The 17,956-nt window shown below is 42.4% G+C and overlaps 1 protein-coding gene across 1 annotated transcript in view; it reads right to left on the bottom strand.

The window, feature by feature from the left end:
* MDN1 (midasin AAA ATPase 1) overlaps positions 1–17,956 on the bottom strand; it is a 548,987-nt gene that overhangs the window by 10,525 nt on the left and 520,506 nt on the right. The window contains exons 95-100 of the mRNA XM_030199093.1: positions 16,963–17,052; positions 16,758–16,873; positions 12,207–12,381; positions 9,273–9,346; positions 6,447–6,561; positions 984–1,047 (exon numbers count right to left, since the gene is read on the bottom strand). Of these exons, the coding sequence (XP_030054953.1) occupies positions 984–1,047; positions 6,447–6,561; positions 9,273–9,346; positions 12,207–12,381; positions 16,758–16,873; positions 16,963–17,052 (634 nt within the window). The remainder of the gene's footprint in view (positions 1–983; positions 1,048–6,446; positions 6,562–9,272; positions 9,347–12,206; positions 12,382–16,757; positions 16,874–16,962; positions 17,053–17,956) is intronic.

Raw genomic sequence — 17,956 nt, 5'->3', positions numbered from 1 at the left:
GCTGCCAAAATGGCATTTTCTGCTGAAACCCGAACCCAAATTTTGGGATGGGTTCGGTGCCAAATCTAAAATTTGGTCGGACTCTAATGCAGACAGTTTTTCATAAGATGAGGATGGCTCAAAGATTGCAGACCTATTTATCGGATGATTTTCATACCGCTTCCCAACCCTGCCTGGCCTACTGTAATATTGGACCAAGGTTTCCTAAGCAGCTACTCTGAAACCATTACAGATGGCACAAAATGTAGCAATCAGGTTATTATTTCAACAACCTTGCGGCTCTCGTGTTACACCTCTATTGATGTAGATTCACTGGCTTCCTATAGTTTTGCACATGATTCAAAATGTTGCTGTTTAAACTTTTTACATATAATTTGCCATCTGCCTATCTACTCTGATACATACATATACCTCTGATAAGCCAATGCATCAGTGTTCACAAAATACTAACGTAATCTCCTCTTGTCTCTTGGAAGAACGCAACACATTTTATGCACCATCTTTATGGAATGCTCTGCTGGTGAGCTTTGGGTATTCACTGACCTTAGTGTATTTCATACGTGTATAAAACACATCTGTTCACTCAAACATTTCCTATTTAGCACTGTTGCTTCTTCCGAGTTTGGCATGTTTGATCTGTGGTTTTTGTGTAATTGTGTCTTGATAACTGCATATGTTTTTTGTACCTTGGCTTGATCCTATGACAACTGGGTGCATCATAGATTTGTAAAATAAAGATAAGCACACATAAAGTATAGAGATATAGACAGGTCTCTGGAAATGTATGCAATATAAGTTTTATACATTTTTGTTTTTAAATAAAATTTTGTAGTAAGGGATCTTAGGCAGAGTAACACCACAGTCAATCTTGGGCCCATAACCCGCCTGCCCCACCCCCACCTCTCACACAGGAGTACAGTTGACATGTATATATATATATCCTCTCTCCACAAACACAATGAAGTGCAAAGCATGCCAGTCACCTGGGTTACTGCTCTGGGACATCAACTGGGCAGCTGCGAACATGCTGGCTGAAGACTCCAGGAACTGCACAGATAAGACAAAGAGGACATATTGCCTGATGTTATAACTATAGGCCAAAGGCACAGTTAAACTGATTTTAAAACACTGTCTCAGGCACAGATATTTAAAAGTGTTTCAACTTCCTGGATTTAGCAAAATGTAAAAGCCATATAACAAACAGCTTGAATATAGAAAATAGCTTATTTGGGGGATTTATTAATCTAAAGTGTGGTACAGCAGGTAGAAAAAGGTTTTTTTCTCCCCTTCCTGGTCGGCACAGTGCAATGTGCAGTAAGGCAAGAGACTTGGGTGCTCATTTTCAAAGCACATATACTTAAAATGTTACATAGAGGGGCATAATCGAAAGGAGCGCCCAAGTTTTCCTGAGGACATCCCAGTGAAGGGGAGGGAAACCCATATTAACGAAACAAGATGGGCGTCCATCTTTTTTTTTTTTTTTTTTTAGCTTTTATGAAGGCATAACAAAGCATCTCACTTTGACAATTTCTCTATTACAAACATCAGATTGCTAAATAAAGCTACAAGTATTCTTTATCTCCAACCCCCTCCCCTTCCCCAGACTAAACCTCCCACTTCTAGAATCTCAGCTTCGATAATAGGGCCAGAAGACCAATGTACATATGGGTCTCAGATACGATGATATGACAACATATTGCCAGTACGCATAGCTGTTAATTTAGACGTTAAATGAATATAGTCCATCTTATACAGAATCTGTTGAAGGCCTGGCAAAGTCAGCCGTTTCCAAGCCGCGACAAGTGCCAATTTGCTGGCAACAAACACCTGAGTAACCAGCTGATGAGTGAAGGATTTCACACCTCACGGCTTAGCATGTAGAAGGCAATGTTCCATCTTCAAAGGATATTGAGACTTGGTTAAGCTTAATACAAGGTTCAATACAACTTCCCAAAAATCTTGAGCCCGTGGACAGGCCCACCAGATATGATACATGTCTCCTTCTTGGCTACAATGCCGTCAGCACAAGGCTGAATTTGTGGGAAACATTTTGGAGAGTCACTTAGGCGTATAGTACCAACCATATAGGATCTTATGGCCATTCTCCATCAGATGACTAGATATGGATACTTTAAGAAGAGATTTAAATATGCTTTCCCATTGTGAGTACGCAAAGGTTGTACCCATTGCAGTTTCCCATTTTGACAAGTAGTATGTAATAGGTTTATGATGAGCTAGAGGGCCCTATATACTCTGTAAACACATCCCCTTCCCTCTCCCCCCATCATTGCCCGCTCCAAAGCTCTCTCAGATAAACCTAACTCCCCCTTACCCCTTCTGGTGATAAAGTCCCGTACCTGCTGATATTGGAATGCACTGAGAGCAGGAAGTCCATACTCCTCCCGACTATGCTGAAATGATATTAATTCTCCTTCCTCCTATATCTGGCCCAACTTACACAAACCTAGCCGCTCCAAGGAGCGATAGCAAGGATCTATATCGAATGTACATATGCAAAAAATAAACCCGTTCCGGGAAAAACTTTTCTCCGAACTGCACTCCAAACCAGTAAGGGCTAGCGAAGGAGTGGTGGAGCCTCACGGACAACCTTACGCAAAAGTTGGTCCGGGAGCCAAGGGATGGCCTGCAGTGGATAAGGAGCCAACCATGATTGCTCAAGAGACTGCCAAATCTTCCCTGACCCGTGAAGCCACTCTGCCAAAATTTGAAGGTGGGCAGTTTGGTAATAACCTACAAAAGAGGGAACACCCATCCCTCCCTATTCATGCCTCTGAAACATCACCTCCGCTCGCACTCTAGGGGGTCTCCTTTTCCAGATGTAGGAGAAGATTCTTCGCTGCAGACCTTGAAAGAACTGATCTGGCAGGGAGATGGGGACAGCCATAAATAAATAGAGCAATTTGGGAAGCACTATCATCTTGATCGCATTAATTCGGCCTAGCAAACCCTTCCCATCAGTCTAACTCAGAGAATATCTCGCATATCCTCCCTGGGAAGTTTTCCTCAAATAAGTCAGCTAAATCGCGCGTCAGGTTAACCCCCAAGTAACCAATACATTTTTTGCCCAACTGCTCTTCAGTAATATTAACACTCAATGCTTCTGACTTTTCCATATTAATTTTAAAGCCGGACACCTGTTCATACTCCTGCAAAACAGATGACAATGCAGGAAAGGATGTATCTGGATCAGTTAAAGTTAATAAAATGTCATCTGCAAATAACAGGATCTGGGTTTCCAACCCCCACTTTAGTCACCCCAACGATTTCTGGATGTTCTCTAATGCAGCAAGCCAGGGGTTCCACCACCAATGCAAAAAGCAAAGGCAATAGAGCACACCCCTGTCTAGTGCCCCTGCCCAGATCAAATAGAACAGACCCTTGACCATTAACCCTAACTGAGGCACAGGGGGCAGCATACAGTAGATGGAGCCAAGAAATAAACTGACCTCCAATATCCACTTTAGCGAGAACAGCAAACAGAAATGGCCAATGTACTGTCAAACGCTTTCTCCGTGTCTAGAGAGAGCAAACCCAGGGGGATTCCATCTGATTTTGCATAGTGTATTAGATGGAGTGCCCGCCGTATATTATCGAAAGTTTGGCGACCACTGATTAAAGCCCGACTGATCCTCATGGACCAGGAATGGAAGATGGCATTGCAGGTGGGTAGCTAATATCTTAGTAAAGATTTTATAATCAGTTCCTAATAATGAGATAGGATGATAGGATCCACATCTAAGGGGATCCTTGCCTGGTGTTAGTATTACTGATATAGTCGCCAGATTCCAAGTTTGCGGAATCAGATGGCCTTCACTAAAGGAATTAAAGAGACGCAGTAACAGCGGACCCAAACGTTTAGCAAAGGTTTTATAAAACTTATTAGAGAAGACATCTGGTCCCGGTGCCTTATCCAGAGATAGAGTGTGAATCGCCTGATAGATCTCATCCAGCTCAATAGGGCGGGATAGTAAATGTTGAGCTCCTGCCGACAGTACAGGCATCGTGACTCGATCTAAGAAAGCTAAAATAGACTCCTTCGAAGGGTCAATGTCAGGGGTATAAAGATTCTCATAAAATTGTTGGAACAATCATTGCATTTGCTTTTGCTCTGATGTCACTGCGCCATCACTATTCATGAGACTAGAGATGTGACCACGAGAGGCCTGTTTCTTAAGCTTTTGGGCTAAGACCTTACTAGATTTATTACCAAACTCAAAATGTCCATGACAAACCCGCTGAAGTTGCTCAGCAATATCAGCTAGCTGTAGTTCATACAACTCGTGACATATTTTGTGCATTTGCTCATGGGCGTCCATATTTCGTTTCGATAATACGGTCAGGGACGCCCAAATCTTGACATTTAGGTCGTCCCTAGACTTGGCCGTTTCAGATTTTCCGCGATAATGGAAACTAAGGATGCCCATCGCAGAAATGACCAAATGCAAGCCCTTTGGTCATGGGCGGAGCCAGCATTCATAGTGCACTGGTCCCCTCACATGCCAGGACACCAACCGGGCACCCTAGGGGGCACTGCAGTGGACTTCAGAAAAAGCTCCCAGGTACATAGCTCCCTTACCTTGTGTGCTGAGCCCCCCAAAACCAACTACACACAGCTGTACACCACTACCATAGCCCTTATGGGTGAAGGGGGGCACCTAGACGTGGGTACAGTGGGTTTCTGGTGGGTTTTGAAAAGTTCACATTTACCACCACAAGTGTAACAGGTAGCGGGGGGGGGGGGGGGGGGGGGGAGGGAGGGAATGGGCCTGGGTCCGCCTGCATGAAGTGCACTTCACCAACTAAAACTGCTCCAGGGACCTGCATACTGCTGTCATGGAGCTGGGTATGATATTTCAGGCTGACGTACAGGCTGGCAAAAAAATATTTAAAAAAAAATTTCTTTTGAGGGTGGGAGGGGGTTAGTGACCACTGGGGAAGTAAGGAGAGGTCATTCCCGATTCCATCCGGTGGTCATCTGGTCAGTTCAGGCACCTTTTTGTGGCTTGGTCGTAAGAAAAAAAGGACCAGGTAAAGTCATCCAAGTGTTCGTCAGGGACGCCCTTTTTTTTCCATTATGGGTCAAGGATGCCCATGTGTTAGGCATGCCCAAGTCCCGCTACGCCTCAGACACGCCCCTGGGAACTTTGGTCATCCCCGCGACGGAAAACAGTTGGGGACGCCCAAAATCGGCTTTCGATGATGACGATTTGGCCAACCCTGTGAGGACGACGCCCATCTTGCGATTTGTGTCGAAAGATGGGCTTCCTTCTCTTTCGAAAATAAGCCTGATAGTAACCTATGTAACTGTGTGCTTTGAAAATGAGCCTCTTGGTGGTGGTGGTGTTGACAAAACATGGATTCCTCATGGCCTGGATGCACAATTAGGGCTACAGGTGAGAGGAAGGATAACCGCTGCTGTACTTGGCAATTTCATAACGGGCTGCCTAGGAAAATGGTGAAAAAAGTGTGTCCATTGTATGCCTTTTTATTAAAGCAACAAATATAGATTCATCCCAAGAAGCATATACATTTTCTCACACAGCTTTGTACACATATATGCTAGTAAGAATTGGCACATAATGTGACCATCTCTGAGAAAAGGTCACTAAAATCTCCAGAAACAAATCATGAGGTTCTAATTAATTCTGTTAGAGCAAACAATCTGCAATACAGCAGTCCAAACCCCAGCCTTTAGTATGAAAAAATAAAGTTACAGGAGTTCAAACATGTAACTTTAACAGATTGCTTATGGACTCATGACATGAAAAACTGGCCAATTTCAACATTTTGTATCTGAGACTTTAGTCACTTTTCCCAGAGATGGTCATATGTTATAAAATACAGGCATTATTACCATTCCCAACCTAACTCCACCTACTCTCTATCCCAAGGAATGTCTATATCACAGAAAATATGCAATATTCATCAGTACTGCACACTTTGTGTGTATGTATGCCCTGGACAGTTTCATATGAGCCTACTTATGTACAAACCTGTTCAAAACAAGTCCCTTATACAATTACCTCTATTGGAGCCACCCCTGCTTGCGAAAAGCAGTACCAAAGGTTTACTTGTAATCCATTTAAATGTTGCAAGAGGAAGAATATCAAAACCAAATCGAAGTGGGAAGAGACTGCTTCTCCAAAGATTATATAAGGGGTTAGCTGTGAGGAATGAGAGTCCTTTCCTCAATGACTCAAGGCCTTAAATGCACTTAGAGATTATCTATTTCTCCACTCATGCTCCAAACCCCTGTGGAGCCTGTCAAGGGAACCCCTGTGTCAATAGGACAGTGGGTATGAGAGCAGAAAGGTATGCATCACCTTGAAACAAAATTCCACATCTAATTTAAAAGAAAATAAATTTTAAAATAATTTAGCTTTGTGTAGGTGAATAAGATCTACATGTAAGCAGAGTTGAGGTACCTGTGCTATGTGTGTTTTCTTCTGCTGGAATTTGCAGAGCCTCAGTATCCGGGATCCAGACTGGTCGGAGAACTGTTCGTGAAATGGGTGCAAAAGCTGAACAGACTCGCCAAAACTACAGAAATAAAATCAGAACCAAACACAGTTATTTTTTTCTATTTTATTTTAGGTTTACTTATTGCTTTTGTCCCAAAAGCCATTCACACAAACATCAATACATTAAAAAAAAGAAATATATCAATATCGCAAAAATAAAAACACATACACAAATATGACTAAAATTTTCTAAAACAACCAACTACATCCCCTTACTCTCACTAGGGGAGCAAATGCCTGTATGACACTGCTAAATATACCCACCAGCGAGCCCCCCCCCACGCTCTGGAATCTACGCCCAGAGGGGCAACGTCTAACTCGAGACTCTCTCTACTTCAGGAAACAAGTGAAAGCATGGCTCTTCTCCCAAGCCTTAAATCGGACTATACACCACTCTGCACCTGAACTAGCTTGCTACACACAATGCAACTTAGACCAGTTCCTTATATCTTGGGTAACTGTACAAAGAACTGGCTTTGAGATTAGCCACCCATCTATTTATCCCAACTGACTCTGTACCCAGGGCCGCCGAGGGGGGGGGGGGGGGTAGGGGGGACAAAATTTCCCAGGCCTCCAAGGGGGCCCCGGCACCGGGGTCACGCCACCGGTGCTACAGTTCCCGGCCTCACCTGCCTGCCTCCTCGGCTCCGGGCCCCTTGCATTCGAAGTAGCAGTCACAGATCGCCTCCCTTCCGGCCTTCCCTCCCTGTGTCCCGCCCTTGCGGAAACCGGAAGTTACATCAGACGAGGGCGGGACACAGGGAGGGAAGGCTAGAAAAGAGGTGATCTGCGACTGCTGCCTTGAATGCAGGGGGCCCGGAGCCATGGACGCAGGCAGGTGAGACCGCGGACTGCAGCGGCGGGGGGAGGCAGGGCAGCCTTGCCCCAGGCCCGGCCGAGTCTCTCGGCAGCCCTGTCTGTACCACCCATCTTGTCCCCATCTATATATCTGCACTTGGCCCCTCGGCTACATAGTAAGTTGTAGAAAATCATTTGCATCATATCTATGTTATTTGAATGTTCTAATGCATGCTTATTAGATGTTTCAGTAGTATTATGCTGATATCTCATATCTCTCTGCTATTGCTGTTAAATGTGTATATTTTGAACCTGTTCCATAGTAGTCCTATTATTAAGTTTTAATTTGCTGTTCTCAAGTTTACCTCATTTATTGTATTTATTTTTATATTTGGTTATTTTTACTATTGTTATGCTGTGGTGAAATAGTGGGTTTTTCCATCATGTGAATTATAAGAATACTAGTAAAAAAAACCCCGTTTCTGATGCAAATGAAACGGGGGCTAGCAAGGTTTTCTTCAGAGTGTGGGAGTGTGTGTGTTCCTGCCCTCTGCCCTCTCTCCCTCCCCCTCCTGAGTCCAGTCCTTCAGTGTTGTTTCCTGCTGTTCTGTGTTTTTGTTAGAAAGAGAGTGAGGGCATCTCTCTCCCCTCCCCCCTCTGAGTCCTTCACTGTTTCCTGGGATTTCGTGCTGTACTGTTTTCCTTCACTCATGGGGAAACCGGATATCTCTGGCGTTTCACACTTCCGGCTGGAGGCTTCAGTGGTGCCTTTTATATATATAGATTTCATGAAATGTATTTCTCTAGTCTGGCCAGCAGGTGGTGCATGTTTTATGTTTAAAGCTGTTACAGAGAAATGACTGTTCCTTCTTTAGTTTAACACAGAGAGGAAGTAACCTGGAGTGATGTTGCTAGCAACTTTTAAAAAATGTTGTTCTAGGCTCTGGATTGGTCCAGAAGTTCCAATTCAGTCTGGAAATACTGGATTTTTTCCCTCCAGTCTCAGCCAGGAAGAGGAGACAGAAAGATCTCTTCATTGAGACCCTGTGAACAGTTATATTCTGTAACTTGTGAGTAGCTATATTTCCTGTACTCCCCAAGCACTATCCAGGTCGTGACTAAATATTTAGATCGTTTAATATTGATCCATATTCAGGTTACCTGTTATTGTGTACTGTTTTTGTTCTGTTTTTATGGTTTACTGTTGAATATTTTTATGACAATAAACCTTTTAGTTTACTGACTCTCTCGTCTGGACCGACTAAAATCTTGGTGGTTTGTGTGTTGGGTCTGTGAGTGCTTTCTGGGAACTATGGGACCACTGGGAGTGTGGCCCCAGTAATCTAGAAATCACTGGGGATAATTTGAGAGTGGGAGACTCGCCCAGAGGCGGTTGGGACCCAGTCAGTGGGAGGAGGGTGCTAGTGTAGAGCACAAGTGGCAGGTGGACCTGAGCTGTGCTGGGGCTAGACCCTCTAAGTGGTCACGGGGTAGCCCCAGGCAGGTGCTAGGCGTTTCCTGACACATGCTGTTAACAAAATTATAAGTTTTATGTTAAACTCTACCTGCTGTACACCGCCTTGGGTAAATCTCTTCAAAAAAGTGGTTAATAAACCCCAATAAATAAAAGGTAATATTTTATCCCAGAAAGCCTCAACATAATCTCTCAACCACCACCATATTCTGTATGATATCTTATTATATTTTGATTTTCTGTGTTGATGTTTTATATATTTTGTGTTCAAATGTATGTTATTTTGCAGTCTAGTTAGTTCTAGGCAGACCAGAAAAAAGGAAATAAATAATTACACTAGCATTAATGAATTTATAAATGTTCACGTTTATTCAGGTTTCCTTTGCTTTGTTCTTTTTCCTATATGAATGTGGTATGCTGGTGACTAAATGAAAGGGCAAAATGCACAGCATCCTTACCTGTACACAGCAATCTGACCAACTTCCAAAAGTGTCAGAGCGTTTCCAATCACAGCCAGGGATTCAAAAGCCAGCTATAAATATAATTTAAGACAATACAGGAGCTGTCATTGACTGCTATAATAAAGCAACAGAAAATTGAATTTGCATGTAGTACCGAGACAATATCCATGCTGGTACGGCATTTAGATCATGGGGGAGATGGGGGAGACAGGACCACATAGCAACTGAAAGTTTAGAACACACCTACTAATGCAAAATGTGTACTTTCTATATGAGTATACAATATCTACTTTAAATACTCTCCACTCAAATGTTTGTATCGCTCTATGAGAAATGGATCCACAGTGCATTCTCAATCACACCTATGGTTATGTATATATATGGAAGAAATCACTCAGTGTGTTACCGTGTGCACAATCAGTGCATTGCATATGCGGAACAGAGCTTGACAACTATTTCCACTAACAATGACGACGACCGTGTTCACACATCACTATGACCTTTAATGTGAACAAAATTAACCGTGTGTACATGCTATATGTGTTTCCATGTCCAGAGAGAGATATAATGTGCTGAAACGTAATATGCCTGTTGCCAAAGATAATCAAAACTCAAACAAAAATAAACCGTATATCATTATGTCACTTAGCAGTGGCGTCCTTCAAACAGACTGCAGCTCTATGAGGACACCATAGCTAAGTGACATATTGATATACAATTTATTTTTGTTTGAGTTTTGATTATCTTTGGCAGCGGGCATATTAAGTTTCAGTACGTTATATCTCTTTATGGACATGGAAACATATATTTTATAGCATGTAAATATTTATGGTTAATTTTGTTCACACCAGAGGTCACAGTGATGTGTGAACAAGGTCACCATTGTTAGCGGAAGTAGCTGACAAACTCTATTCTGCATATGCGACACACTGGTTGTGCAAATGGTTGACACATTGAGTAATTTCCTCCATACATATACATAACTATAGATGTGATTGAGAGCACACTGTGGATCTATTTCTCCTAGCGCGATACAAACATTTGAGTGGAGAGTATTTGAAGAGGATTAGTCTCTTCCTACAGACTTGTTATTTTCGCTATACAATATCTGGGAAGTGCTCACAATAAGTTAAATATATAAATCCTCTAAAAAAGCAGCATACCACACAGTCCAATCTAATTCAATGCTCAATCAGGATATACAATATGTAGACAAATCCAACCATGCTCACATTTCAATAGGAGGTAATTCAAATTCCTTTCACTAACACTTGTTCCAACAGCACATTGCTGGAGGATACCATGAAATTAAATTTAAGCTAAGTACAATTTAAATGAAAGTTTTTTTGAACATGTTAATTAAAAATAATGTTTGAGTTAAAGTAGGGAGGTTGGAAGGTTTTTATGCCTGTGATGTATACATGAACGGTTAGAAAAGTATAAAGGCATCCGTCAGAAGTCTGAGGCTTTCCTTCCTACTTTTCATATATAAACATATGTAACTTTTTGGAGTATGTAAGACTGAACACGAGTGTTTATAGTGAAGTATTAATGTTTTGGTGACTGGATTCACAACATATACAGATTATTGGTATTGTATAAATCTGCAGCGCATAATATGGCTGTCCATGTCACGAGAGCTTTCTTAAAACAGCTGATATAACCCCTGATGCCTTTTGTAAAGCAGAGTCTGGCCAACTGTGTGATGCACTAATGTTGCCAACAGCGAATGGCCACTAAAACAAAAAGGAAAGTCACTGCATGTGCACTTAGTGCCACCCATTTTGTAGGCGTGTAACGGCTCATGAGGTAATCCTGTGCTAACCACTTAGTACGCACTAATTTAGATGTGCTAACTGGCTGGCACAGAAATGTCCACTCTCAACCCTCAGATAGACCCCCCTCAAACAAAAATTTTTTAAAAATTCTTAGTAAATGGTCAATGCACGAACATTTGGCACTTCCTGCAGGATGCCTCAGCATGTCCCATGGTATACCGTTTTAAGCTGTGTAACTGCATACAGCAGCTTAGTAAAAGTCTCCACGTGTGCCACACCACACCCTTTTTTTTAAATAAGGATTTTTATTAGTAACAAAGGGCTTTTAACACAAACATCACTTCTGAATGGAGTGCATATGCTCATTGGACTGAGGTTTTGGATTGTTGAAACTAGGCTGGTACTGTTTGAATTTGCTATTGGTTCTTCATTAGAATGCATCAGTGGAAGAATTTGGACTTTATTTGATCACAGTTTCCCCAGAGTATTTTCCTCTTGTCTTTCAGATAAATTACTTATTTTTTTATTCATATCGGACGCGAATAGTGGATAATTTTACTTGAAACAAAAACATGGGCATATGATAAAGAATAGTGTCAAATCAAATGGAGGAATAAAATTTAAAATTTTAATTCTTGACACACAGCCATTACTGTAATACTACCTTCCATATCTATACGAACAGGGTTGTTTGGGTATAGGGTTCCATTTTTGACCTCGTATGTATACACTGGAGAAGGAATTTCATTCACATATCTTAGAACCACTGTTTACCTTCTGAGGGCTTCCAAATGTCACAAATAAATAAAAGATACAGTTTATCACTTATGCTTTGAAAGACAGAAAAAAAAATTCACTTATCAGAGCAGTTCTGTGATTTTGTTAATCAGAATTAAGTAGGTTTCCACTTTTAAAAAGAATAATTTTCAGACATCCATTACTTTTATCCCTTATTTTTGCAGAAGACTTTCTGTATACAGGTTAACTGAAGGTCTAGTTACTGAAACATGAATTATCCTCAGGATGAGTTTCACCATTCAGTTTTACAATGACAATATAATGGATCCCTTTCACTTTGATCAGTAAATCATGTTTGGGTTGCTACTACAGTACCTGTATCAAATGTGTTTGGGATTTGTCTTTTGCTACTTACTTGCTTGGAGTGGTTGTCGATCATACTTGAGGAATCATCAATAGCTAAGCAGATCTGGTACTGGCGTTTGCTGGGCTTGGTCCTCCGCAGCCAGATCTTGTCCTTACGAAACTGACTAGCAATGTACGGAATGACCTTACGCATGTTCAGCCTCTTTCCTGTCCTGTAATCTCCTCTGTCAAACACAAAACAAAAACAAAATAACCAACCCCAAACAAACAAAAAAAATGAGATGGAGAGCCAAAAGAGACCATAACATTTGTTTAATTCCATCTGATCCTATAAAACATTTAATTTTGTAGAATACAATGGAAAACCTAGATCCCCATCTACTCTGCCCAATTAACTTAACATACACTCTCGTTGATTCCTGGTTTTTCATTGACTTCAGTGAAACTAGGGATTCTCTATTTTATCTGAGGCCCAACTGAATTCCATTACAGCTTTTGTCTCCATCTGCACTGTGTTCCAAGCACTGATCAACCCAGAGCCAGATTTCATGTAGGGTAAAAACTCAGAACACCAAGTAAAACAGGCACAACCAATATCCTCGAATTATGTCTGGTGCTGGGGAAGGAGGAGATAGTGAGGGCATACATCAGTGATTCCCAAATCTGACCTGGGAGAGCCCCAGCCAGTCAGGTTCTCAGGCTATCCACAATGAATATTCATGAGACTGATTTGGATACCAAGGAGGCAGTGTATGCAAATCAATCTTATACATATTCATTGTAGATATCCTGAAAACCTGACTGACTGGCAGAAGAGGAACTTCCTCACCCCATGCCACTCCGATCTTCTCCCTACTGTTGGCGCATGTTAAGCATTCACTCTAAATATTCCACGGTTTCTTCTGTCCTGCCATCATTGTTTCCAACCATTTTGAGCTCGCACTACTGGTTTTACACACAAACAGTGGCAAACAAGACTCCTCACCTCTGGAGGCATGGGGGTGGGGGAAGCTGCTATCATTCCCATAGGGACCAAAAGGGGTGCCACGTTCACTGAAGCAAAACTTGAATGAGCCTTTTTTTTTTTTTACTGAAGAAATGTATTCTCATGTTATTCCTGTCTGACCCTCTTCTTTCAGACTCATTATTACCTCTTATTCTAGAATTTTCTTTCTATAAAAAATAATGCTTGCTCGTTATTTAGACCTTCGAGATATTTGAATGTTTTTATTGCATCCCTTCTTGCTCCTTATGTTGGATATATGTATTTAGGTCTTTATGTCTCATAATGACTATGAGCTGGTCAGAATCACTTGAAATAAAAGTGAAAACTAGTGGGAAAGGCACTGTGAAAGAGCACACACACTCATAAGCAATGAGAAAAAGGTAGGCAGACACTGGCCTAGCTTCTTCATGTAGCTCTGCAAACACGCTCCAAACAGAGTGCATCTATCAGCAGAAACTCCACTTCTGTGCAGATACCACTAATGGGCATGAAGGAGAAATCTCTCAACCAAGCTCCAACCGCTATCAGAGAACGGGCCCCGATACCGTCATTGTGAAGCGTACCTCTGAGATAGGGCTGTTGTACCAATATCCCTGCCTCCCCATCTGGCTCCATGGAAGGACTAAGAACGCTGAGAAAAATGAGATCTATGAGATAATTCTCCCAGAACAAAAACGCTGTAAATGACAGGCATGGCCCCCACCAGCCAAAAAAACCACAGCTTGCCACTCTGGGGCGATCCTTAGAGACATGGCACTTCTGACTCGCCTACAGGCAGGAAACTTCTTTAGCTTGAATTTAGATTCCTCAACTGCTGACCAACCACAAAGCAAGACCTTCAGCCTCCATTACCAGAGTCATAGACTTGACTGAAGCTTGGAGTAAATCATAAAGCACATCAGGAAGGCTGACCCTATCTCAATCTTAGTGGCCTCCCGGTCCACTAGGGAAAAATCATCTGATACTTTCTCAGCCCATCTAAAACATGCCCTGGTTACTAAGCCCCCACAGATTGCAGTGCAGCCTAAACCACCAAAGGACTGAAACTACGCTTCAGAAGAGTCTCGACCTGTAGCCATGAGGATCCTTCAGGGCCGTACCACCATCTATGGGCACTGTAGTTTTCTTGGTGACAGCAGAAACAACTGCATCTACCACAGGCGGCTTTAACTACTACTACTTAACATTTCTAGAGCGCTACTAGGGTTACGCAGCGCTGTACAAAATAAACAAAGAAGGCTTTAACAATTACCTATCCTAATTGGGTAAAGCCTGATTATTATTATTATTATTATTTATTGCATTTGTATCCTACATTATCCCACCTATTTGCAGGCTCAATGTGGCTTACATAGTTTTGTAAACATTGTCATTACAGGATAGCAGATATATTTAGTGTTGTGTAGAAATTAAGTGAGGGAAGAGAGAAGGAGGAAGGAGGAAGGGGGTGAGTAGGGTAATTATAGGAGGTGGGTTATCTTAACTGAGTGGGTTGGTGAGGTGGACTAGTGTGGCTATCGGTTCTCATTGTAGGCCTTGTTGAAGAGATAAGTCCTCAGGTCTGTAGGCAATGCATTCCACAATTGCGTGCTTATAGCCAACCGAAAGGGAGCATCAGGAACTTCCCTCTGAGCTTGATCTATATCTTGAATGTCCTGATGCATGGGAAAGGACCTACTGGTCTTCCTGATGACTTTCACCAGCGGGTCCACTTTTCTCACTTCTTGACATATGGGTTCCTCATCAAAATTCAGTGTAAAATAAACCAAAGAGATAAGTTCCTGCAAATCCTCCTTATGAAACAGAAGGATCCTCATCTGGGAGCATTTACTTAAAAAACTTTTATTCCGCTCAATCCAAGTGTCCTTGGCGGATAACAATGGGGCTCATTTTCAAAACACTTAGCCTTACAAAGTTCCAAAGTAACCTATGGAACTTTGTAAGGCTATGTGCTTTGAAAATACGCCTCAATGTATACATTCATAATACAAAACCAACAACATACACTGATACATAAACAGGTCCAATCTATATTTTTCACAACACATCTGAAGGGAAGGCCTCTCCAGGACCCTCCCTGTCCTCCAAAAACCCATCCAAGTCACCTTCCTCTCATAGGGACTCAGAGTCTAAACAATTCATGGGAGCCTAATCCTCCTCGTCTTCCCAAACTACCCTCTGACATTGAGGGGGAGAACCCCCCCCCCCTCCCCCCCAGGAAGGACCCAGGTCCAGATCTAACAGGGGCTTTAACAAAAAAGCCTTGCACATGGTCAAAATGAACTCTAGAGGAAAGATCCTCCAGGGATACCCCTCTGCAAGTCCCCAGGTCCTGAACTGGATGAACTCTGGAGTGAGCCACACAGGCTGCTTTGACAATAGTGCCGGAGGATCCAAATGGGAACTGCTGGCCTGTGGGAAACTGGCTCCGTCCACGCACTTATGGATGAGTTCACCCTGAGGCCCCAAAAAATCACAGCTTCCCCCAACGCCCCCACTGGCTCCGAAGCTGCACAATTATTTGCAGACTCCGGCAGTGGTAAGGCCTCTATCCTGACAAGCAGTGCGTTTCCTTAATTTTTCTGAGCTCATGGTGCTGAAACTACAGGGCTGAACAAAAACACAATTTCCCTGAGAAAGAAACCAGAGACACTGTGGGAAGACAGCCTAGAACAGTGCACCCGGAGCACCAGTGCCAGAGAAGAATTTGTTCTTCTCCCCCTTTATTTTGCATGTGGCTGTCCGCCGCAGCACTCCAAGCTCCCATCCCATGAAGGGATCGAGGCACAGTAAACTAATCTAACCACCTCACAAGAACCCAGGGGAAGACTGGGGGAAGAAGGGCCACCCGAGTCTAACACCCCTGAGGCAATTAAGAACCCCCATGGGCCTCAACCCCAGCCAGCAAAACAGATAACCTGATGGAGCACAGATACAGAGCAAGAGAGAGGTAAAGAAAATGCTCGTTTCTCCTGTTTATTTTATCTTATATTTTTAAACATAGCTCAAAGCAAAGAAGAGAAAATTAGAAATCTCGAGACTGAAAGGCTCACCACATCCATCACCTGCTGGAGACTGAGAATACTGTTTCTAGCAGAGTCTGTATAAGGTTCTTATTGGCTCACTAAAGAATCAGAATTCTCAGTCTCTATCTACTGGTAGGCGTGGACAACCCATCAGTCTTTTCTGGGCCAGTCCAGAGGGACGCTAAGGAAACTAGTGTTGGTAAGATATATAGGCTAATGTTCATCATTGTAACATAGAGGCAATAAAACAGTTTTCCTGAGATGCAAACCAAATTTCTGCTGCAACCCACAGGCAAGCTGATAAATTAATGCATTTTACCTTCTTGATGGAAGCTGTAAGTTTATAAAAACTTTCACTGGTTCTCACATAATAAAAGTCAGTTATAAACTTGGTTCTACTGGGAAAGTAGATGAAAAAAACACTGACTGAGGGTACACTGAATACTGAAACAAAAGCACAGACATGGTTTTAGAGTTGGACGAGTTCTGGCTGCATTGACAATGTACCAATAACATTGAAAACCTGGCAAGAACCTGCCTCCACCTCTTGCCTATAGGCAGGACTTACTTCAACTTGGCCGCCTGTGTCGGTTCCAGGATGAGTCGCAGTTGCTCACAGAGCTGCTGGGAAAGTGGAGCTGTCAGGCTAAGATATTGCTGCCACATCTCTGCTGCAGCCTTCTCCTAAAACATGGAAAAATCAGCAAAATAAGAACCAAACAGAAAAGGACAATATATCCATCCTTTCACAGTACTTTATCCTGGTCACTCACCTCACCAGAGCTGCCAGGCAGCTGTGCTTGCCAGGCTTCCAGTTGCTGCTCAAGCTCTCGTCTTAGCTCTTCAGCATCAAAAATGGTTTTCTGAAAAGAAAATTAATAAGATACTAAGAACAGAGGCTGGACTCAACAACTCTTTGGTCTGTCTCAGGCACGGCAACTCTTAGGTTACCGTGTTCTAACTGAGTTCAATGGTCTCCGCACTTTATAGCAACGGAGGCCAGAATAAATTCTTTTCTTGCTTTCTTGATACAGAGAAATTGAAAGAAGGGGTTTAATCAGTTTTGAAGATGTGAAGTTAGGACAGTCAAGAGTCAAGTTTAGATTAGCTCATGCCAATGGTGACGCTGTTAGAGAGCACCTAGAGCACAGCTCACTGAAGAGGGTGGTCTAGAATGCTATACCAGTAACACACAGGGAGGTACAATTCACCAGCGTGGGATATACTTAATGCCAAATACATAATTGAAATCAGCCAGAATGTACTTGACTCTTCACTTCCCAAGTTGTAAAAGCCTGAAGTATAAATCAACATACGCATCAAGTTTCTCTTACAAATGCACACAGCTCTGGAATACACCAGCAAAACACCTGAAATCTATGAATAATCATCTAGAATTCCGAAAAAAAAATTAAAACTCACCTGTTCAAGGAGTGCCCCACAGAACTGACATAATTACCGAATATTGAAATATGGCAACTTAATCAGGAACTGACAATAACTCAACCTCGATGCATGATCACCCTGACATTTTGTCTGAAACACCCCAACCTATTTAACGATACTTTACTGTATTTGTCACTGTAATTGTACTCCTACACTGTATTTGTTTCACACCGGAGTCTGTAACCACCTCTCTGGAACTATGCAAGCCATTTTGAGCCTACTAATAAGTGGGAAAAGGCGGGATACAAATGTAACAAATAAAGTATAAAAGGATCTGCTGAGAGGCAAGACAAGGAGATTCTTGCCAGGAAATTTGCCTGG

This window comes from Microcaecilia unicolor, chromosome 3, assembly GCF_901765095.1.
Source record: "Microcaecilia unicolor chromosome 3, aMicUni1.1, whole genome shotgun sequence".
NCBI lineage: Eukaryota > Metazoa > Chordata > Amphibia > Gymnophiona > Siphonopidae > Microcaecilia > Microcaecilia unicolor.
The sequence above is the reverse complement of the archived record's forward strand: the minus strand, read 5'-3'. Positions and strand labels throughout refer to the sequence as shown.